At 44.4% G+C, this 24,842-nt stretch overlaps 2 protein-coding genes across 2 annotated transcripts in view; both read right to left on the reverse strand.

Moving 5' to 3' along the window:
* Positions 1 to 24,842, reverse strand: part of LOC125716005 (zinc finger protein 436-like) — a 111,740-nt gene that overhangs the window by 43,798 nt on the left and 43,100 nt on the right. The gene's annotated exons all lie outside the window — the stretch shown is intronic.
* Positions 7,101 to 24,842, reverse strand: part of LOC125716003 (zinc finger protein 436-like) — a 33,206-nt gene continuing 15,464 nt past the window's right edge. The window contains exons 7-9 of the mRNA XM_048988207.1: positions 8,910 to 9,018; positions 7,657 to 8,621; positions 7,101 to 7,488 (exon numbers count right to left, since the gene is read on the reverse strand). Of these exons, the coding sequence (XP_048844164.1) occupies positions 7,348 to 7,488; positions 7,657 to 8,621; positions 8,910 to 9,018 (1,215 nt within the window). The 3' untranslated portion in view covers positions 7,101 to 7,347. The remainder of the gene's footprint in view (positions 7,489 to 7,656; positions 8,622 to 8,909; positions 9,019 to 24,842) is intronic.

The raw sequence follows: 24,842 nt of genomic DNA on the forward strand, positions 1-24,842 counted from the left end.
CCACTCATGAACAAGATCCCGAGATACTTAAACTCCTCCACTTGGGGGAGGACCCCATCCCCAACCCGGAGAGAGCATTCTACGCTTTTCCGGCTGAGAACCATGGTCTCGGATTTGGAGGTGCTGATTCTCATCACAACCGCTTCACACTCGGCTGCGAACTGCTCCAGTGAGAGCTGAAGGTAACGGTCCGATGAGGCCAACAGAACCACATCATCGGCAAAAAGCAGAGACCTAATCCTGAGGTCACCGAATCGGACACCCTCAATGCCCTGGCTGCGCCTAGAAATTCTGTCCATTAAAGCTATGGACAGAATCGGTGACAAAGGGCAGCCCTGACGGAGTCCAACCCTCACCGGAAACAAGTCCGACTTATTGCCGCCCATGTGGACCAGGCTCTGGCACTGGTCATACAGGGACCGAACCGCCCTTAAAAGGGGGCCCGGAACCCCATACTCCCGGAGCACTCCCCACAGGACTCCCCGAGGGACACGGTCGAATGCACTCTCCAAGTCCACAAGACACATGTAGACTGGTTGGGTAAACTCCCATGAACCCTCCAAAACCCTGCTGAGAGTATAGAGCTGGTCCACTGTTCCACGGCCAGGGCGAAAACCACACTGCTCTTCCTGAATCCGAGGCTCGACAATTCGGCGGACCCTCCTCTCCAGGACCCCCGAATAGACCTTACCAGGGAGGCTGAGGAGTGTGATCCCCCTATAGTTGGAGCACACCCTCCGGTCCCCCTTCTTAAAGAGGGGGACCACCACCCCGGTCTGCCAGTCCTGAGGCACTGCCCCCGATGTCCACGCGATGCCGCAGCCAGGACAGCCCCACAGCATCCAGAGCCTTAAGGACGAATCTCATCCACCCCCGGGGCCCGGCCACCGAGGAGCTGTTTGACCACCTCAGTGACCTCCGCCCCAGAAATAGGCGAGTCCACCCCCAAGTCCCCACACTCTGCTTCCATATCGGAAGGCGTGTCGGTGGGATTGAGGAGGTCTTCGAAGTATTCCTTCCACCGACCCAAGACGTCCCGAGTTGAGGTCAGCAGCGCACCATCCCCACCATAAATAGTGTTGATGCTGCACCGCTTTCCCGCCCGGAGCCGCCGGATGGTGGACCAGAATCTCCTCGAAGCCGTACGGAAGTCGTTCTCCATGGCCTCGCCAAACTCCTCCCACACCCGAGTTTTTGCCTCAGCAACCGCCAAAGCCACATCCCGCTTGGCCTGCCGGTAGCCGTCAGCTGCATCTGGAGACCCACAGGCCAAAAAGGCCCGATAGGACTCCTTCTTCAGCTTGACGGTGAAGTAAAATACAAAATTCTAACTTCATCAATAAACTGACTAAAACACATTTTGATAGTTTTAGGCCATCTTTGCCTCACAGCAGAAACAATTTCTTAAATTTCACAGGCCATTTATTGCAGTATAATCAATTTATTAATGAAACTGGAATTTTGTCTAAATATAAGAAAATTATAATTGCTTAGATTTTCATTTTTGTAGTGAAGTTAAGATAAGAAGTTTTCATAATCACTGCTCTCCCTGGTGGATGTAATTAAGTTATAATTTTTGTCCCTGTATCAAACACACTTTAATGATCCATATTCAATACAAACCTGACACACATCTCACAAGTCTAATACTCATTATGAGTAGTTTAAAGAGGGAAGTTCACTTAAAAGCCCTGGACACTAACACGGTACAAAAAGGTGTCAGAGTTTGTTTTTTGGCAGAAGCTAAGAAAGCAGGTAACTGATGGTCAGATATTGCCATGACGAAAAATACATTTGATTTTTCCCTTATTCATCCACTTTATTAGGTACACCAGGTCAACTGCTTGTTAAATCTAATCAGCCAATCATATGTCAGCACTAACAGTCTGAGATGAATGCTCAACATACTAAGCTATGCAGCAGTCCAAGGAACAGGGAAAACAGAAGGGACTTAAGCACACTGGGACTGAAGGGCAAGAGACAGGGAGGAACACGATGGCCAGCGACACCTACTGGCCAAACCGGTTGGAGACATGAAGGGCAGGGCCAGATGGGTGCTGATTGTGAGAGCGCTTTAAATTGACACGCTGACTGTATATAACTATTATTGTGCTTTTTTGTTTGTAAATCTTTAAGTGACAATAAAATAAAATAAAAAAGGCTGTACAGATCAGCTACTTCCAAGGACACCTCTCACTGGCAGAGTTACATGACGTGCCCATTCTCCTTCAGGTCCGCACTGTATGGGTTACAAGTATTTAGGTATTAACAACTCAGTTTGGGTCAAGTTAACCTGAAGTACGAAGCCAACAGCGTCAACTCAGCATTTTTAAGAGTGAAGAAAACTAGCGGTGTGATATTGAAAAGCCAGAGTTACCGCCACTTATCCTCAAAGTTAATCGGCTAAACAAGGAATATGGCTTCACAATATAAGCCTCAGAAAGCGCCCGGTAGCTCACCATCAACACATTTATTTATTTAGCTTGCGGACACAAAATAATTTTTATTATGACGACATGCACGCATGGCGTGAAAATGAAGGATGCGCTTCTTTGAAACTAGAAAAACCACTTTGCGTCACGCTTTCTGCCGGTAGCTTAAATGAAGCATATGAGGCGCTCAGTAAGTCCTTCAAATTTGCCATGTATGTTTTTAACGTAATGTTTGAAACAACCTGCACAGAAATTGCTGCATTTGTAATGCCATTGTCTGGCAGCAGGTGAGGGTTGGGTTTTATACACTTAATATTTTGAAACTCAGTTCTCATCTACCTCCATCCAGTTCAGAACCAATTGGTGCAAAGCAGGGAATAACCCAGGATGAGACACCCATTGCAAGGCACACTGACACATAACCACCTATGAACCATTTGGTAACTCTGTTTAGCCTGAGCATGGAGGTACCTGGAGGACACCTCGCGATAACATGGGGAAAACATGCAAGCTCCACACACATGAAACCCTAGCAGGGGCTTGAACCCAGCTCCTAGAAGCATGAGGCAACAGGGCTAGCCACTGCACCACCATGCCACCCTGCGTTACCACTAATAAAGTCATATATGTTCATAACTTTCATTTCTTCTCAAATATATACTGCAAGTTGTTCATCATCAGTAATCCATGTCTGCGATGTAATTTTGTAAATCCTACAGGTCACATGCATGCATGGTGTGAAAATGAAACCCAACTTCCCAATGCAACCCAAAGCTAACTTGCCTAAGTACAGACTCACGTGCACCACCTTCAAGTCTTGCTATAATTTCCTTTTTACGTTCTACAAATACCCTCACTGCTTTCCTCTTTGGTTTGCTGCAATCATGTTCACTTTCATAGGGACCATGATTACTATATCACTAAACGTACTGTAGACAAAGCACTACAAAAATCATACCGAACAAAGGAACACACCATTCTCACGTCAAACTCGGTCAAGAGGTACTACGAAACAGACCGATTCACAGGCAAAAGCAACCCAGTAGGACCATTTGCATGTCAGTTCATCAAAGATGCATCTTGATTTGTACAAATTTAGCAGTTCCGTTTCGTCGTGATCAGTAAAAGACCAGTAACAACTCATTTTGGCCTAAAAAGTGGCAATATGTAACCTGTTTTAGAAGCAGCAGATTTAACTCTGCACATATTTAAATATTTGTCTTTTACATGCCTCTGACATGTCCCAAATTAGTAAGAGTTGCTGTTTGGCTGAATGTTTTCCATTTAGTATGAATTCAAATGATTCAACTTCTAAAGACAACATGAGATCATTGTATTTGGATCATTGTTGAATGTTCATTGTTGAAGTTTTGTTGCTTTAGAATACCATGTGACCTACAATTTTAAAGATTTGATTATACATGCGGGGCGGCATGGTGGTGCAGTGGTTAGCACTGTTGCCTCACACCTCTGGGACCCGGGTTCGAGTATCCGCCTGGGTCACATGTGTGCAGAGTTTGCATGTTCTCCCCATGTTGTCGTGGGGTTCTCTCCGGTTTCCCCCCACAGTCCAAAAACATGCTGAGGCTAATTGGAGTTGCTGAATTGCCCGTAGGTGTGAATGGTGTGTGAGTGTGCCCTGCGATGGGCTGCCTCCCTGCCTCATGCCCATTGATTCTGGGATAGGCTCTGGATCCCCCACGACCCAGTAGGATAAGTGGTTTGGTTTGGAAAATGGATGGATGGATGATTACACATGCACATTTATCTAGTAAATGAAAACAAACAGTATTATCACAAAGACAACTTTTACAGCAAACATTTTGTGAATGTTTGCAACTCAGAATAACTTTGTAATTTGCCGATCAGTGCTGACACACCACAGCACAACACACAGTGCACAACCACGAAATCTCTCCTCAGGTGATTGATGGACTCTGAGCATGAGACATGTACAAAAGATGAGGACTCTTCTCCACTATGTAAATGGAAATTGTTCTTAATCTATTATTTATACCTTTTGCTTATATCGTAAGATTTAGGAACACACTGAAAAAGATCAACTTTAATACATTTGAAGGTTGAAGTTATTGGAATTTGTTACGGCTGATTTGGTGGAATAAGTTTTTGGACCGAACTGTCGAAAAATGTGGAATGAAAATGCAGTTTAATGGTTGAATCCGTGGTTTGCCTAACTTGCTATAAATTGCACACACATCCAGCATTAAAGTGACAGGGAGCTATTAGACCAGAGTTGTTTTATTGCATTAACACGGAACAGCAAAAAATATCATAACATTATTCTAACATTAATGTCATGTTGTTCTTAATAGATTTCCAGTCCTGATTTCAAATTGGGCCTTTAAAACTAGAATATGGTCAGTTTTAAAAATGCTTGACTTTGTTGCAACTCTGACTAAGTTGAATTCCATCGAGTGGCTGACAGGTGTGAATATTATCCTGAAATTGACAAGTTAATGTCATCTTTCCAGTTAATGTGAGTTTGTTCTGTGTGGGTCTCTGTCTCAGGCTGTCATTTTAGTCCTAGTCTCATTTAAAGCACTTAACAATATGCATGAATTGCATAGCTGCTAATGTAAAAAACAAAAATTACCTTGAAAAGCATTCTACAACAACATACAGTATTATGAAGTATTAATAGTATTTATTGCCAATTCCAGATGGCAGGTAACTTCTATAATATGAATAGAATACAAGATATTTTAAACCAAATTACAGTTGTTATTTTTCTGTTTAAAAAAGACAATTGCTGTAATTTACATACGACAAAACCTGTAAAAGACATTTTGTAATTCTTTTCTAAATGACATGAAGATACTTTGTTACTCTCCTTGGGGAAATTCTCTTTTCACCTACCCCATCTTGCTCTACTTGACACGGGCACAGACAAAGGTGACAGCAAGCCTGGCAGCAAAGGGCAGCCACCTGTAGGGACACCCATGGAGCTGGGGGTTTTACAGTGATTAACAGCAATTTTGCAATACTTTTCTGGCAGCTTTTTTTTGCTAAGAATTTACAGTAAATTCTACAGACAATTCTACACTAAAACAGATGTCATTCCTAAGCGCAGCATGGACTGCTTCCGGACACAGTATCAAATGTGACTTACAGAGTCACTTGAGTAAGCTGGAGATCCTACAACCCCGGGTAAGAGAGCCTGCAGTAGGCAGCCTACCAAAAGAGGGCCTTCCTGTTCCCTTGGTGAATTAGAAAACCAGTGGAGAGAGCTCTTCTGTTGCAGTTTCACACAGATGAACAACATGGAGTACTTTGGATTGAGGTTTTGCAGTAAGAGGGTGCTGAAAGAAAAAGGAGTTTCAAAGACATTGGTCTGCCTGTACTGCCGATTTTGTCTCTGCCGATTTCAGATGTTCATGTAAAGCGTGAATTTACTAATGTGACATTCCTTAAATATAACCACTTAAACAGAACGGTTGTAAATTTTCTGTCCAGTTTCGTAGATGGACTGATGCAGAGGCAGACCTATGGTTAGGTCTGGGTGGTATTGACAGCTGGGCCCACCCAATTAGATTAATGAAACTGCATTTTTTATATATAAACTACTGTCTTCTAACTCTGTTCCTATACATCACTGTTGTTACTGTGGCAAGTACGACAGAATGTGTGAGCTCCCTCTAGTGGTGATCTAGGTAGAATTTTTTCTCACTTTTTTTGCTATTCTGTCTTCTTTTCATACATATAATGCGGCGATTAGCTTCATACTGGGCACCGACACACCTGGAAATGGCGTAACATCGAATCGAATTAATGTGCAGAAAGGCTACCAATTCTGTCATTTTCCACTAACACCAAATTAACTCGCTAGCCTCCCAAGGTCATTCTAAATTAATTGCAACAGACATGCTCAGGCAGTGGCATCTTGTGGTTTGCCATATATGGAAGCCTTCATTAATAATAACTCAGACTAGCTAGTTTTGTTCCTAAGGACAAAGTACATTTCTATCATCTAATCGTGGGAGTTTTTATAGCCACTGAGCTCATGTAAAAGGGAGAACCGACTGATGAACTTGAGGTTGCAAATCATCTATGTCGCAGTCGCTGGTCCCTTTTGTATTTATTGAGTGTATATCTAAAGTTTCTTTTTTAGTTTTTTTGAGTTTATGTTGGGCACCCAACTGTAACACAAAGCTGGCAATTCATGTATAATTTAAGATAGTGTTACGGCGCCTCATTGCGCCTGCATTTACACTTTATGGTTAACTGTGTGATAGATTACGTCCTTCAAATGATACGAAGAAATGCCTCAGTCCCATTTGCCTGAACAAAATACAGCTTTTCATAGTCCTGAGCCCTCGCTATACATTTAGTTTATATGAAACTTTCTTTAACATTGAAAAGAAATACAGAACTTCATGCATCTGTGTGACGGACATCTCCGACATTCCCTGGTAAAATGGCCCCTACACACAAATCGTGACGTATTACACATGTAACCTAATACAATCCATTGTCTATACATGTCTCAGTAGGTGGAGACATTACGAAGCAGAGGCCACGCCCTAGCTCAGCTGTCATCATATCTAGACTAACGAACAGGGAGCTATTTCAAACAGAAAAGTTTACTGAAATAAAATTCTGAATTCTGTTTCACGTGAGCCGAATCATCTTCTGTAAAATACACAACCGTGCAATTTAACAGTTTATAAAACTGCTTTGCAGTCAAAGACTACCTTCACAATATATTCTAACTATTAAAAAACACCTCTGAATCTTTGTCAAATAAATCCTAAACATCAACAGGACTAATGAGGGGGACCCAACATACAGGTATTTCAGAAATACAATTTAGAAAAATTCAAGAACAAACATTTATTGGACTGACTGAACTGTGTGGGTCTGGTGGTGTGTCTCAAAGTATCCTAATCAAGAAAAATCACTGAGAGCACTGGTAGGGCCTCTCTCCTGTGTGAATCCGTTGGTGAGTCTTTAGGTTTCCTAAATGACTGAAGCTCTTCCCACACTGGGAGCACTGGTAGGGCCTCTCTCCTGTGTGAATCCGCTGGTGTGTCTTTAGGTGACTTAATTGACTCAAGCTCTTCTCACACTGGGAGCACTGGTAGGGCCTCTCTCCTGTGTGAATCCGCTGGTGTCTCTTTAGGCTTCTTAACTCATTAAATCTGTTTCCACACTGGGAGCACTGGTAGGGCCTCTCTCCTGTATGAATCCGCTGGTGTGTCTTTAGGTGACTTAATTGACTGAAGCTCTTCTCACACTGGGAGCACTGGTAGGGCCTCTCTCCTGTGTGAATCCGCTGGTGTGTCTTTAGGTTACTTAAATCACTGAAGCTCTTCCCACACTGGGAGCACTGGTAGGGCCTCTCTCCTGTGTGAATCCGCTGGTGGCTCTTTAGGTTTCTTAAATCACTGAAGCTCTTCCCACACTGGGAGCACTGGTAGGGCCTCTCTCCTGTGTGAATTCGCTGGTGTCTCTTCAGGTGACTTAAATATCTGAAGCTCTTCTCACACTGGGAGCACTGGTAGGGCCTCTCTCCTGTGTGAATACGCTGGTGGCTCTTTAGGATTCCTAACACTCTGAAGCTCTTCCCACACTGGGTGCACTGGTAGGGTCTCTCCCCTGTGTGACTCCATTGCTGTGTCTTTAGGGTTCCTAACCGATTAAAGCTCTTCCCACACTGGGTGCACTGGTAGGGCTTCTCCCCTGTGTGAATCCGTTGGTGAGTCTTTAGGTTTCCTAAATGACTGAAGCTCTTCCCACACTGGGAGCACTGGTAAGGCCTCTCTCCTGTGTGAGACTGCTGGTGGCTCTTCAGCAGATTTAAATGACTGAAGCTCTTCTCACACTGGGAGCACTGGTAGGGCCTCTCCCCTGTGTGAATCCGTTGGTGAGTCTTTAGGTTTCCTAAATGACTGAAGCTCTTCCCACACTCAGAACACCGATGGGACTTCTTTGTGCGAGTCTGCCTGTGTATTTTACAGTCTCTGTTTATATTGAAAGTCTTCTTACCCTGGGAACCCTGCTGTGCTGTCAGTGTGTCTGTATTGGCTTCTGCCAAGGTACTGAGTGTGTCTTTACTGGGCTGAGCGGCACTGGGGCCAGCAGAAGTTGGGGAATCCTGGTTTGTGTTGACAGTTCCAGCCCTCAGTTGTCTGACATACTCCTTGGGGTGAGATTCATTCATTCTCCTTGCTGGGGGCAAGATGAAAACAAGTCAGTCAGTACTGAGAGGGAAAAGAGTTAATAGAAAAAAAAGTCAGAAAAATAGTGAAGGCAAACGTATCTTCCAAAGATCCTTCGTTACTCCATACGCAGTTTATGTTCACAATGTGGAATTCACACTGCAATCTCCGACATGCCTGAACTTTACCGAGTACTAACACTGCTGGTTTGAAATGGCAACCTGAAGCACAAACTATGACCTTCAAATGTACCAAAACATTTGCAGTTTTGATGGTATATGTTGGTAGCTAAAATCACCTGGGTTTGGAGGTTTCGCACACTGTTTGCTCCGCCCACCAGTAACTAACAGAAGAGAACCAATCAGCTCCACCTCAGTCACATCCTGAACCGCTGCACCCTTCACCTTCTGTCATGAAAACAAACAAGACAGAATAAGCTGTTCACCTCAAATCTATACAGGTGCTTCTATTTGCTTAATAGTAAAAAAGGAGCAGAAACCAAACAAATTATTTCAAGTATAAACATTAAACTGAAATTATGTCCATTTCTGGTGTGACCTACCGTTGGTTGCTTTTTAAATTAAAACACAGAAATTATATCACTTCAGAATGGAAAAGTGACATTTGCAAAGAGACCCATTTACACTCCATTTCACCTTGGGGGGGCTCTCATTCGCAGTCCCTTCACCCTCAGATATCAGGTATTCCCCCTCCTCTTTTTTAACCTCTCTGACACCCTGCTGGGAAGGTTGCTGGTTTGTATGGCAGGTGGTGTTACTGCAGGAAGACGTCTGCTGAAACCAAAATGATATCAAACACATTGAGACTGTGCCAGTTAATTAGTATGTTGCAATACAAAGCCAGCAGCAGATTGCGTTGAGCACAAACAGACCCTCTTTCCCTGGTCTGTAGCACATGACTCTGATCCCACAGCAGGGGTTCTGCTCTGACCGGACCGCCTGGATGTAGGCTGGAAACTCCTGGATGCTGAAAACACAAATGATCACTTCAGGCAGACTGCATCACCTTAGCGCATATCCGCAAGGCTCTTTGTGTTTGGGTCGCAACTCCAGGCACTTTCACATTGAGCTTTTGTCTGGAACCAAAACCTTTTCCTGGAACCAGGGATTTCTCTCACGTTCACACTGCGGGAACTCAGCCCGATTGTAGTTCCCTGGAAGAAGTTCCAGAACCCTTTAGTGCTTCCTCCAGACTAGGTCCTTTTTGTTCAAATACGGTGGTGCTTATAGCATTAAACTTGCTGACTGGTTGACCACAAGCACTGGCGCTAACTTGGAAGGTACTCATAGGTGCAGAAAAAGAGATGCAGCAGAGCAAAAATTGAGCAGACATGGAGAACAAAAATAATTCCATTTAATGCATCAACCAATACATTTTTTGCTTGCATCTCCATCTTTTTGTATCAGAAGCTTCAATCGCTACCAATATAGTTCTGTCTAATATCGCCGGTGCAAGGGGTGAAACTTGCCAGCGCTTATTAGTGAGACGTCATATACATGTGATAGGTTCATATAAGCAAAATATAAATAATTTGTGATCAATCCCTCCAGTAACTAACAAATAACAAAACTAATTATTCAATCTCCATTGTTTTGGAATGACGGTGTAGTTTCAAATAAAGTTATTGTGAACCTACAAACTTTTTGTGTCTTACATGATTCAGTATAAAGGTCCCAGTTCCAGTTGTGTGGGGTGAAACTGATACACAAAAGTGGCTAGGAGCTGCATGAGTTCCAGGTCGACACAGCCCAGGGACCCAAACCAGGCCCCGGAACTTTTGCCTTATCCTTTAACGACACAGATGAATGCCTGACACTGTTTGAAGGAATCACCCGTCACAGCAGGAAACCTCTGACTGGCAGTATCACCTCCACTCGCCTTGTCCCCCGGGCTCCTTCTCAGAAGGTGAGACGTACACTCCTCTGAATTGCTGCATTTGTCGCCGCCCAACCTCTCCTCCATCACCCCGCTGGATCGGCTTCTTCTCATGAACACTGGAGTGGTGGAATTCAGCCCTAGAGAAAACACAGTTGCAGACTATGCAAATTTCCCACCGGTGGGACTAATAAAGGCTCTCATTGCAGTCTTGGTACTCATCCAAGTCTAATGCCGGAGCCCAAAGCCTACCCATATCCAACATGGCCTGGTGGTTCCTCTTCATGTTCCTGTAGTGCACCTTCTCGCATCTCCGCAGCCGAACCCATTCAGCCTTGGAGAAATAGGCCTGGATATCCGCATAATCCTCCTGCATGGGGATAGGGCTCTCCATGAGGCTGCTTCATGCTTTACAGAGCAGGCACAATGACACTGAAAGGCCACTGCACCCACTGGCTATGTCAGATACAACAGGCCGTCCTCAGTTTTAGCTGTCAGTTCTCCCCCAGTTGCCTTACCTCATCTGACAAACTCATGCCCGAAGCCCTTTCCATCCTATGCAGCAACCAAGTTCACGTTCCCACCTGAAATGTGTAATAAAATGTCAAATATGCAGAGGTGGGTAGGGACGAGGTATACTTAATCAAGTGACTTGTTGGGGAGGAAATCTTAGTGTATTCAGTGAACCTTTTGTAGTCTTACTTGAGTATATCGGCCAAATGAAATGCATTTTCTCTTGCATCTCATCTTTCGTTGACTTATGTGAGGCTGTTACCAGTGGTATCCAGCCATCCCATCAAGGCGGTTTTCCTCCCCAAACCATTCCAGCTCATACCACAGCTGAACTTGCATGCAAACCACAACCGAGATCAAGTTCATTGGATAGCAGTATGAGAGTACTGAACTACAACATCAATGCATTTTGCAGTCCACTTTCATCCTTGCCATGAGGGAAAGTTGGGGTCCCGCCAGACAAAGAAGCCTACCCCAGCTAAGAATAACTGGTAAATAAATTGACAGCAAATGTTATTCAGCTGAGATAGGGAACACAGGATTAACCTTTGGATCATTTTAGGATTTGACAGGTGGTAGGGAACGATTTTCTTCACGTGAGAACGTAGGATAGCCAGCAGAGACCCCTGCCAAAAGAACTAAACCCTTTTAGAGCATTTATGGTCATATTTGTTATGCTTTTTAAAAGAAAACACTTTCTTAAATGCAAAAATAAATAAAATGATGTCAAATAAAATCACTGCATTATGTAATACTATTCATATTAATCTAAATCTGCAAAATAATATTACTAAAGCCTTGAAATAGATCTAGTTGAGTAAACCTCATGCTTCCCTTTACTCACCCCTGCATGCTGCAGGTATCACTCCAACTAATGAAGCTGAAAACATGGCTTTTCTTCACCTTTCAGCTTAACAGCTGGTTTGATTACGGACTCTCACCAGCTCTTTACCAGTAAAGGTTTAGTAGCGATTGCAAGCACTGCTGTTGTTTTCTTTCACTCCACCTGAGTTCACCATCTCTGTAACGGAACCGTCTCTTTGCTCTTAGTGTACAGACAGGCTCCAGCTCCGTGTTAAACTACGACAGCATCATTTTGACTGCTGTTGTGTTAACAGTGTTTTTACTGAGGAAAACTAGGGGCTGCTTAGGCTGAATCTTGTTATACGTTTCGCACTTACTTTTTGTACTGGTTCCACTCTGAGGACTGGTTCCATAGACTGGGTGCTTTCTGTTGAGATGTTGAATCATTGACGTGCTATTGTGGTAAACTAATTCGGTTTTACAATGGACACACTGTACAGTATTTTCGCTTTTCTTTTGTTTGAAATGTTCCCAAACTTTAGACAGACATTTTTCGTCTTTTTCTCTGACTGTCCTCGCTATTTTCCCTGTCTTCCTCCATTGCGCCATCAAATCAACCCTGCTACACGTAATGCAGAATAAGCACTGTGCGACAGTATTAATCCTCCGAGTGAAACACGCTGATCACTAAGCAGCACATAGTTGTCCGGATTACACGAAGCATCGAAGCAAAGAATTTGCATCGAGATTTTTAGTAATCGAGTTATTCGAGTTACTCGATGAATCGTTGCAGCCCTAATTACGTGATTTTTTTTTACCCAATATACAGTATTTTACATTTAAACAAAACTGCAACTTCTAAACAATTAGAGTACATACATGTAAGCAAACACAAATTACGGAGTATTCCTAACTTTGGCCAACATATTAAAACTTTCTTATGCAAGACGTTGGCACAAATATCGAAGATCATCAACAGAAACATGACTGACGGAACACATGTTTAATTATAAAAAGAACCACTTAACATTCTGACACTGTAATGGTACTTATGGCCAAGGAGTTTTCCTTCACCGTTTATTATTCTCTACACTGAGAAGAGTGACATCCATCTCCCGCCTGCTAGCCCTGCCTTCCACATATCTCACATGCAGTTCATATCCGAACGAGCTGTAAGCCAATGAAATCTCCCCTATGGGTATACCGTGCTCGTTTTTTGATTATTAAAAAAGGGATATACCTGCGTTCGATTCTCTCTCCGAGGGGGAACTCGGATAAAAAAAAATCCCGTCGGAAACATGCCTCCCTTCTGACGTTGATGTTAGACAGAATGTTCTTACCCGAGATTCCCCTGTGACGTCATGTCAGCATGGCGGTTTACACACAACAGTAATTCTATTTTACAAATCTTAAAATGTTTCCTTTATTTATAAATAATAATAAATGTAATTGCAAGTGTTCGATTTAGAGAATACCATGTCGCCGTAAACAGTATCCAAGTATACAACATGACATTTTTACCAGACTTCTTAGGTTTTTTGGTTTGTTTGTATTTCGCTTGCCTCTCGAAAAAAATATATCGCTATGAATGTACTAAAATACTTTATAAAAGCTTTTAATGTGGTTTGACTAGTTCCTGTGTTTGTCTCTCGGAAATAATAATCTTACTCCAAAACTGCTAAAATATAAAGCAACTACACACAGCAGCGCATTCATGGAGGCAGCCAAGTTTGTTCCGAGTTGTGGCACTGTAGCTCGAACGGGAGATTGTCGGACGTGATGTCACTCAATTTGGAATTTCCAAGTTCTGAGAGATAATCGAACGCATCATATGGTCTTTTATTTGCGCACATTATGTTTGTTTTATTTGGAGAGAATATTTTAATTTTAGATTCGGTTCTTTAATTGTCTGTACTGTTGATCGGAAAAGCCCGCAACTGAGGGTTTGTTAATTTTTTGATTTAGCAAACCAACTCGCTACTCCAGTACTCTTTTGTTCTGGATACTCCTTTACTCTCACTAAAGTAGTGAGACTTGAGTACTTTTAACAGGGTTGCTGCACAGACTTCAACATCACAATTAAGACACAAGACCTCAAAAAGAAAAAAAAAATAGCATATACACAATTATTATTAAAAGATGGGCTACATTCGAACATTATCTCGAACATAATTACAAAGCTGTCGTCATTCACAGCTGACCTTAGCTCACGATGGACGAACGGTGTAATACTAATATAGATATATATGCGGTCTTATCCCTCCCGCAGGTGAACAACTTTACTATGACTGAATCCGGGAACATCGATCGAAACACTGTGTGTATTTCACTATTGGCTCTGTACAAATGATGTTGGCTCACCGCGTATAGAGACCAAAGCACTTCGGCCTTACTGTGAGTGTTGCTCTTGTTGAAAACTCTGCTTAATATCTGCTGACCGCTGCAGCTTGATGGAATAATGGCGGCGCCTCCCCTTCCTTTTGAATTCGCTCGCTCCGCGCGAGGCTTACTGATTGGAGGGCAGCAAACAAGGTCGCCCGCGAGACAACTGCGTTACAAATACAGTACCAAATGCAAATACAGCAACTTCCGCATAACCTTTTAAACAGTATATTAGAAATATACAAACAATTTTGGGTAAATTGGATGGATTTACTGAGGGTCACGTATGCCTCATTCAAGCTATTTGACGCTTTCCGGGGCTTGTATCATAAAGCCAGATCCCTTGTTTAGCCGATTGAGAATAAGCATTGTCGTGCACCAGGAGGAACATAGGACCCACTGCACCAACGTAAGGTCTGGCAGTGGGTTCAAGGATTTCATCCTGATACCTAATGGCAGTCAAGGTGCCATTGTCTAGCCTGTAGAGGTCTGTGCCTCCCCAGACCATCACTGACCCACCACCAAACCGATCATGCTGAACAATGCTGCAGGCAGCATAACGTTCTCCATGGCTTCTCCAGACCCTTTCACATCTGTCACATGTGCTCAGGGTGAACCTGCTGTCATTTGTGAAAAGCACAGGGTGCCAGTGGCAGACCTGCAAATTCTGGTATTCTATGGAAAATGCCAATCGAGCTCCAGTGAAAAACTAGTGAAAAAACCGTCAGAAAAGATCAAGAGGGGAAAAATGCCAGTGGCCTCCACCTGTTAAACCATTCCTGTTTTGGGGGATCGTCTCATTGTTGCCCCTCTAGTTCACCTGTTGATAATTTCATTAACACCAAAGCAGCTGAAACTGATTAACAACCCCCTCTGCTACTTAACTGACCAGATCAATATCCCAGAAGTTTAATAGATTTGATGCTATACTCTGATTAAAAATTGTTCCTTAAATTTTTTTAAGCGGTGTATATTTTTCAAAGGGGGTCGGTTTAAGATGGCGGCTGGTGCATTCGTGTGTTTGTGGGGCTGAATCAAGACCTTTTGGTTTTCTCACCTAATACCTACTTGACAATGTTTACCTAAGCAACTTTGGCTTTGATAACCCTTAGTCATTAACAACATCTACCTTTGAGCAGATCTTTGGATGCAAAACTGTAATCCTTCTCTACTGAATACGTTGAAGGCCTGCGAGCTCAGAGTAGCCGCTTCTAGTGAGTATTACATTAAAGTGACAATAGCCTCGTCAGAACACAGTGGCTGAGAAAAGAGGACAAGACAAGGTAGAGGGAAAAACAAGTAAACTTTAGAGAAATCCATGAAAATAGTTTAATGTTTAGTTTAATAGTTTATTGTTAAAATAGTGTCGTCCCCGAAGTAGGTGAAGTGCTGCACCTTCATGTGGACGTCAGCCACAGAATTGGCAGGAAGCAAGAGGGCAGGACCCATTCAGTGCTGTTTCGATTTACCCCAAGATCAACAATAGAAAAAATATGGAAAAATGCAAAAACTTCAGAATTTCTGAAATCCCAGAAACTTCACTTTGGTGAAGATCTGACGGCAAAGGACAAAGAAACACGGAATAAACCGTGGCCTAAGGTAGAAGCAGCAAGGAAAGAGGGAAGGAAGGCATTCTTCATGGGTGCCAAAACTACAATTGATTGTAAAGAGCTTAAGTTGTTACAATGGTGAAAAATCCTTTCTAGGTTAAAGGTTTTTGATTGACTTAGTCTACTCCAGGGGTAGCCAATCTTATCCGCAAAGGGCTGGTGTGTATGCAGGTTTTTGGGATACCAGAGAGTATAGGAATACGGGTTCTTAAAGGTCATAAAGGTCACAGGGTGGAGTTTGGGGCGTGGTTGTGGTGCTACGATGTGACGTCATGGGAGAGGGATTTATTTATTATTTTATTATTCTAAATTAATTATTTATTATTATTTTAAATTATTTATTTAATTATTTATTATTATTTTATATTTATTTTAAAAATTATAATTTTATATTGAGGAGAGTGTGGGGTTTTTTTGTCGGGCGCCGCCAGGTTGTGGGGGCTGAGCGGGGTGGGTTACCTGATGGAGTGTGAGCGTACGCTGTGCGGTACTGTGGTAAGGTCCCGGGCTTTGGAGAATCCGCAAAGGACTCGGAGAGAGCGATGCTGTGTGTCTGGTGCGGTACTGCGGTAAGGTCCCCACAGCTTTGGATAATCTGCAAAGGACTCGGAGAGAGCGATGCCGGAGAGCTGAGAGCCGTGCTGCGCGAGTCTGACAGAAACTCTGAGAGAATGAGACTCTGGAAGAAAATGATAAAGTTGGAGCAAAGAATGAGAGGAGGCGGAGGGTCTGACGTCCAATAAAAACGCTTGGCAGTAGTTTTGACCGTGTATGTGTTTTTCCTCATGCAACCGTTTGTACATCCCGGTAGGTCATCCGGGTCATCTCTAATAACTTGGGCCACACATCAAGTTGGACATGTTGTGTCGTGGTTTTTTCTCCTTCCCCGCCAAATCAGAAGTCAGAGGGCCGCTTGTGCAGTATCCAGAATTCAGTCTTTATTGCAACAATGAAGTTACAACCAAGGCTGGACACGTAAGGTGTGACCAGTACTGTTTTACACCAATTTTTATATAAGTTCTTATCATTTAACAATATCTCGTCACTGAAGCGTCATCATTCCTTCAGCCATTCACAATAATTGTTTTTTCCCTTAATCCACACCCCTAGGTGATAAGTTTGTCCATCATTTCTTTTACCGTTTGGTCTCTCAGCTGAACATAATGGTGGCGCGAGCAGCTCCACTTGGTTTTTTAAAAATGCTCAGCCGTGAACTTCTGGTGAACTCAGGCGAATCCCTTCCTTCAGTAGTAAACCTTGGCAGTTTCAGCCTTTTACACATTGTCTAACTAAAAGGTTGATAATATATTTGTCCTTTAACATAGTGATGAAATATACATTAATAAAAGTGAATATTCATAGATTCAGGACTAACATAAAGTAGCTAACAGAATCTCAGACTAACAAAAGGTACAAATACATACTCAGTTGATTACATTGTGTTCATTACATTATAATGTTTACATTGTAATGATTACATCATGGATATTTGGCATACTTTTTAATAATATCATAATACTTGTATTCTACGTTATATAGTGCTAAATAATATTCCATATATTTCCCCCCTTTGGGACTCCATGGAGTCCCACACACAATCCTGTCCATCCAGCCTAGGAGGGAGGGCAAAAACCCTAAGTCCTAGGGAAATTCCACTCCCAGCCCGCCACAGGCATGGCCCCCCTTCGGGGTCCATGGCAGGCATGGCTCACAAACTACTAACACTGCGAGTCAACCAACAGCAGCAAAGAGGAGGGGAGGATCGCCATACAATGACCTCCCTTGGACATATTGCATATACAGCAGGACTACAAAATCTATTACAAACCCAATACAAAAACAGATATATGTAATACAAAGATAAGTAAAAGGTTAACTAATGACATTTCAGACTATTATAACGGACAGTCTGTCCTAATCAGAAAAAATCCCAGATGTCGTGGGAGGCTGGCATGCTGCAGGTCTCCCGCTCGGAGTATTCACACACGGAACGGCCGAACTTCAGCTATGGTCAGGACTGCATCCAAGGTGTCTATGTCGCCATCCGTTTCCGTGTTGGTCCAGGAGGGTGCCGCTCCAAACGGTCCTCCCACCACTCTGGACATTGCAGCTATAGTTGCCTGCCGGGACAGTGCTCTCCCCACTAGGGAGCGAACAAGAGGAACTACACAATAAAAGATTAGTAGCAGAGCAAAAATGAGCACAGCACCCACACAGAGTGCTTTCATAAGGGCTTGCTGCCAATTTCCCCACATATCATACCACCAGTCAAACAACCCATCATGTTGTCCTGCATTACTTGCCATCTCATCCTGTAACCCCTGCAACTTTCTCATAGCCTCAGTAAAGGAACCATCCGGGGCTGTATTATTAAAAATAAACGTACAGCACTGATCCCCGAACAGCACACACACTCCCCCTTTTTCTGCCAGGAGCCAATCCAGGGCTATCCTGTTCTGCCAGGCCATCAGACTGGTGGCCTGAAGCTGCTCCCCCAGAGATGCGAGTGCCTCCTGAGTATAGTTGGTAAACCTCTGCTGATTATAGTACAAATAATTTATCCATTCCACATTTTTCTTAAGAGTAGGCCAAATTACTATTGATTCGAAACCAGCAGCTATCTCACTTCTCGCCTTATATTTCTCTGGAATGCCCCTCGGCTGGCCAATCGCATCTATATATACATTGGGATCCTTCTCATAATTTGCAACAAATCTGCGGGACCTAGATGGTCGTCTTCTAGAATATATATCCAACTGGCTGGCTAACATTACCCTAGCCCAGAGGCCTCCCCAATTATAGGGAAGAGTAGGCCTCAATCCGCCCTCCTTACCACACATCTGCCAGGGGCACACTCTGGTTTTCTAGCACATCCAGCGGAACATGTCATAGTTCTCCGTTCTGTGATCGGGGACCTTTCACATCCCAAACAGTTCCACTGATTCCCCAGAAGATGCCAACCTCCTCTGGCCCATCATTTGTAAAACACTCATAAATAAGTCCCTTGAAAAAACTCAATTTGTTCATCATAATATCTTGCTGTCCCCCTTCCCTGGGCTTAAACTGCCCACAATGCTTTTCCACCCTGTAAGCATATTTAGTATTTCCCTGATATATCAGACACTGATAGGGGCAGTATGGTATGCGCTCTGACTGGTTAGATATGGGCCTGCCCCTCCTGACACAGACTCTTCCAGAATCTCATAAGGATCCTATTTCATCCTGGGTATATTCTACAATTTGTTCACTCTCCTCACTCCCATATCTCCTCCCTATCTCTCCGCTTTCGCTCATTGTTATCTGAGAGGTTATTCAGCATCAAAGGACAAGGCTGAGTCAGTGAAGTCAGTTGTCCTGAACTCACCTGACCTGTGGTCCTGCTGTGCCCCCAGACCTGAAGGGCCTGATATATCATTAGCATCACCAATATCATCGCTGTCAGCCCTACCAGAACCCACAGCTTCGTGTCCTGTCTGGAGTGGCTGGTCTGCTTGCGACGCTCCCTCTTGACCCTCAGTCTGTTCTGAACCTGAAACTGGCTCCACCCCAAGCTGTGGAGCTCCTCTGGGAGCATCAGGGCCATCTGAGCCAAGGGCAGCTGCATCCTCTGTGTCGGTTTCAGTGACTATCTGCCTTTCGTGCAGTACTCTAGTGCAGTGGTTCAAATGGTACCACGTATTACTCCCTTCTACCTGTACCGCTGTTGCTGTGGCTCGTGTCACCTTGAAGGGTCCCTCTCGTCGGGGCTCGTGCCACTTTCACCGGAACACTCGCAGGTAGACTTCATCTCCTGGAAAGATGACTGGCTCCTCCTGGTCTGTGTCTTCTTTCTGTGCTTTCTCCTTTTCCTGTTTGGAAATTGCTTTGTGTATTTTGGTTAACGTCCTCATGTACAACTTTAATTCATCCCCCAGCTGATCTAGGCTGGGCCCCTTATACGGCCCCCTCCAAGTCGATCCAGGCATTGGTCTCCCTGTCAGCATTTCATGCGGAGACAAATGCGTCACCCTGTGCGTTTCCATCCGATACGCCATCAAGCCTGTTGGCAGTGCATCCACCCAGTTCATTTTCATGGTGGCGCAAATCTTATTCAGCTTCTGCTTAAGTATGCCATTCACTCTCTCCACCATGCCCTGCGACTGAGGGTGATACACACATCCCAACCTTTGTTTTATTCTCAGCTGTTGAACCACTAACTTAGTAACTTTCCCCATAAAGGCAGCTCCATTATCAGAGCTTATTTCAGTTGGTATCCCAAACCTCAGAATCACCTCTCTGATCAGGAATTTCACCACTGTCTTCGCCCCCATGTTCTTCGACTGTATTGCCTCCACGCATCTGCTGAACCTGTCCACAATCACAAGCATATATCGCTTTCCATATGCTGTCTTTCCCATGTCCACATAGTCCATCACTAGGTGTCTGAATGGTCCCTCAGGCACTGGAATGTGCCCTATTGGGGCCGTGATTGCTTTGCGTACATTATTCTTAATGCACACTTCACATTCTGACAACCTTGCATCCACCATTGCTTGCATCTGAGGTGCCCAGAAACCTTGCCGTGTAATTTTCCGTAACACCTCCCCCCTTGCGCAATGGTCAAGACCATGCGCATCCGTTATCAAAATGTTCACCAAAGACAGAGGTGCGGCCAAAAGTCCCTCATGGTTGCAATACAGACCATTAGCATCCTTAGAGGCCCCCCTTTTTAGCCACACTGAGGCCTCATAGGGGCCCGCACGCTCCTGCAGGGCCACCAGATCAGAAACAGTAAGGTCCGGGTCTACAGTCACCATGGGCAAAAGATGAGCAGTCCTGACCTGGGCAGCTGCCCTGGCTGCCGCATCAGCGGCCGCATTGCCTTGAATAACAAAATCACAACCTTTGCGGTGGGCCTGACACTTAACAACAGCCAAACGCTTAGGACGCATCATTGTGTGTAGCAACTCCAAAATCTGATTATAATGCTGACTGGGGGAGCCGTCACTTTTGCGAAACCCCCTTTGCTTCCAGACTGCTCCAAACAGATGGCATACACCGTGTGCGTATGCAGAGTCTGTGTAGATTGTAACTGACTTATGTTGTCCTCGCCGGCACGCTGCAGTCAAAGCCTTTAGCTCCGCTAATTGAGCGGAACACGGTTGTGCCGCTGGCTCTGAAACGAGAGTGTAAAAATCATCACCCTGTGCCTGAACTACAGCAAACCCAGCCTTCAAGGCATCTCCATCTCTCCAACATGAGCCATCCACAAACAACACCATCTCGCTATTTTCAGTGGGAGAGCTCTCCAAGTCTGGTCCAGTCCAGGGGAATGCTGTCTGCAGGGTTTACTGTAGTGCAGCGCTTTATTGTCACATCAGGGTAAGAGAGAAATGCAAAGTACGCTAACTGCCTCGCTGGGCTCAACACAAATTTGCCTTTGTCAATAAGGTCCACCACCTTATGTGAAGTATAAATTGTCACTGGATAACCCATTGTGATAGCAGTGGCCTTTTCATAGCCTAAATAGGCAGCCACCACTCCCTGAAAACAGGGTGGGTATCCCTGAGCCACATTGTCCAGCTTCATGCTGTAGTATGCCAATGGCTGCTTCCATCTGCCAGGACACAAGTCCCGAGTGAGCAGGGCTGTACCAAAGCCATCTTTCCTGTTCCCGACATACAGATAAAACGGCTTGGTGTAGTCTGGGAGGCCCAGAGCAGGTGCATTCTGTAGCTCCTGCTTGATAGATTCAAATGCTACTGAGGCCTCATTTGTACAAATTAAGGAGGCCTTCAAATTAGTGTGGCCCTCCTCCTTTATCAGTGCCCGCAACGGTGCCACCTTCGCAGCACAGTCCTCAATCCAGTCCATGCTGAATCCTGTCATCCCTAAAAAAGTCAGCATCTGTGACACAGTCATGGGTTTTGGAGCCTTAGTGATCCCCGTTAGCTGTTCTGCTGCTATAGCTTTCCTCCCATGGCTGATCTCACGCCCCAAGTACGTAACCTGCTCTTGGCAGTACTGCAGCTTGGCCTTGGATACCTTATGCCCCCCTTTCGCCAAAACCTTCAGCAACTGCACTGAGTCTTGGTGGCAGTCTGCCAGCGTTTCAGCACACAACAATAGATCATCCACATACTGTATTACTGTACTTTTTAAATTCAGACCATCTAAGTCTGCCTTAAGCACCTGATTAAAAACATGCGGCGAATGCTTAAATCCCTGAGGCATCCTCGTGTAGGTATACTGCTGACCCCTGTAGGTGAAAGCAAACAGAAACTGTGACTGTTCTGCAAGGGGCACACTGAAAAACACAAATCCACAACTGTAAACCATTTTGCAGTAGGGGGCACATTTGTCAACAGAGTATGTGGATTGGCAACTTCTGCTGTCTGATCCTCCACTACCTCATTTACTGCACGCAAATCATGAACCAGCCTCCACTTTTCACCTCCTGCCTTTGGCACAGGCAAGAGGGGGGTGTTGCAGCAGCTAATGGTAGGCACCAACACCCTTGCATCCAGTAATCCCTCTATCGTTTCCCTTATACCTTCCTCGGCCTCAGGTTTCATGGGGTACTGGTTTTTCCAGGGTGGTGTGCACCCTGGTTTAAGATAAATTTCCAGAGGACTAGCTGAATTTACGAGGCCTACATCTATCATGAGCAGTCCACACCTCCTCAGGCACTTGCCTTTCCATTTCCTCCCAACATTCCTCTGTACTTTCTTTTGCATCACACTGTACTCCTATCATGCTCCACAGCCACAAATCTCTATTGTCAAACTTCAAATCACCTACAACCTTTGCACTCCACTGAATCCTTAACAACTTCTCTCCTGCCGCTGCCTGCACGCCTTCACGCACCGTCGGCACCCAAACCACCTGCTTTGCTCGCCCCATCATTTCTCCCAGATCCAGCATAGACCAATTAAAAGCCACTGCTATGTGGGGCTCCATGTCTGGTATGTTGTACCATTCTCCCACTATTCCCGTTTTCCAAATCGGAATGGCTACTCCCTCAGGGCCTAATATTATCCCATCTGTTATCATGCACATCCTTTCTTTCTCCCGGCCAGGCAGAGACTCTATCAGCTGATCCCACTCATCCTTTACTTCAGGATCACTGAATTTTCCCCATCGCAACAAACAAATATGTTTGTCCTGTGTCCAATTTAACCTGTTGCTATATTGTTCCTGTAGGCCCCACTGTTCTAAAATGTCCCAAATTTTTCCAGTAACATCTTCAATCCCATATAAACTATACTGCCCTCTGTGGAACAACAAATTTTGTCGCATAAGGCTGTACTGTCCACTGAGCACCTCTACACCTCCCTCTGTACATTTTATATCTATCTGCAGCTGACACAAAGCATCTCTGCCTAACAAATTCACTGGGGTGTGCTCTGATATTAGTTTGGGCATATTTACAGTTTTGTCCCCTATCTCAATCTCCACTGGAGCAGATTTAGGAATATGCTGCACTTGTCCCGAGAATCCTATGGTCCTTTTCAGCAGACCGGGGGATATGACTGGCATGTTTTAGTCCTACACAAGTGTAGGGTGGCTCCAGTGTCTATCATCATTGGAATTACTTTGCCATTTATTTGAACCTGCAGCATCGGCTCAGCGTCAGACCCCTTACTCAACATTGGCATCTGAGGTCCCCCTTTAGGATTCTCTGGACACCCCTAGAATAAACGTCCCTGGGCCCACGGGTTGATCGGACCCCGTGATCTGCGGATTGCCACCCCTGCCTCTATTTGGCATTGGACCTACAGAGCCTCCTAGATTAACCGGGCCCATAGGGTGTCTCGGGCTTACCCCCTGAAAGGGTGGATTTGGGCAGACTCTAGAGGTATGTCCGGGCTGGTTACATTTCCAGCACACCAGCTGAAGTGGCCTGTTCCCCAGTCTTCCCATAGACTGGGATTGTCTAATTTGTGGGAAATCAGGTGCTCTCTGGTCACCCCCCCACCTATCATATCTATTCTCTCTATTCCAATCAGGGACCGAAGGCCAATTAGTGTTCTGAGGGTCCCCAGCGACAGGATACTGTCGGCTGTCCACAGGCTGCCCCCGGGGGCTTCACCTTGATCCCCTGCAAACATATCTCTTTTCATTGTGGCCAAACAGAGAAGTTAATGATACATTCACATGTCATTGTGACTGCCCCCCACCCCACCCCGTGAATATGCAGCCATCAGCAGCCTTTCAGACTATTAGACAGACAGAACACACTGAGGAATGTGTCTGTTTTATTCAAGCACAGTACAGAACCATATATTTTTTTATTTTTCATTTTCTACTCTGTCTACCTTTATTCTCCACAATCAACCTTATTACTTTGTTTAGGCCTGTAATTAGTCTGTTACACACATCTTGGGTCACTCTCCTCTCCCAAAATAACTCTATTGCTTGGACACGCTGCTACTTTGTACCTGGCTTGGCCTCCTTGCAGATGAAGTATTTCATCATGTGCTAAACAAGCTCGATGGGCTTCAAATCTGTTTAATTTTCGTATACCACACTCAATCTTATTACTTTGTTTAGGTCTGTAATTATTATACTGCACACATCATGGGTCCGCCTCATCTCCAAAAGGTGAAGTAAAATACAAAATTCTAACTTCATCAATAAACTGACTAAAAATACATTTTGATCTTGGCCATCTTTGCCTCACAGCAGAAACAATTTCTTAAATTTCACAGGCCATTTATTGCAGTGTAATCAGTTTATTAATGAAACTGGAATTTTGTCTAAATATAAGAAAATTATACTTGTTCATTACATCATCGTGGGGGATCTTATTATAGTCAAGGTCCCACCCAGGAGCCAGCAGGAGCCAGCCAAGGAACAGCCAAGGAACAGCCAAGGAACAGCCAAGGACCAGCCAAGGAACAGCCAAGGCCCCATCATGGAAATATGGGAAAATTCAAGTGGCTACATCTGCACATATACATCAAAAAATGTACCTGACAAAAATGTTATTTTAACGCTATCATGTTGTCATTTAAACTGCATTACACTGGTTTTTGTATTAGGAT

The sequence above is a fragment of the Brienomyrus brachyistius genome, chromosome 20 (genome assembly GCF_023856365.1).
Source record: "Brienomyrus brachyistius isolate T26 chromosome 20, BBRACH_0.4, whole genome shotgun sequence".
Taxonomy (NCBI): Eukaryota; Metazoa; Chordata; class Actinopteri; order Osteoglossiformes; family Mormyridae; genus Brienomyrus; species Brienomyrus brachyistius.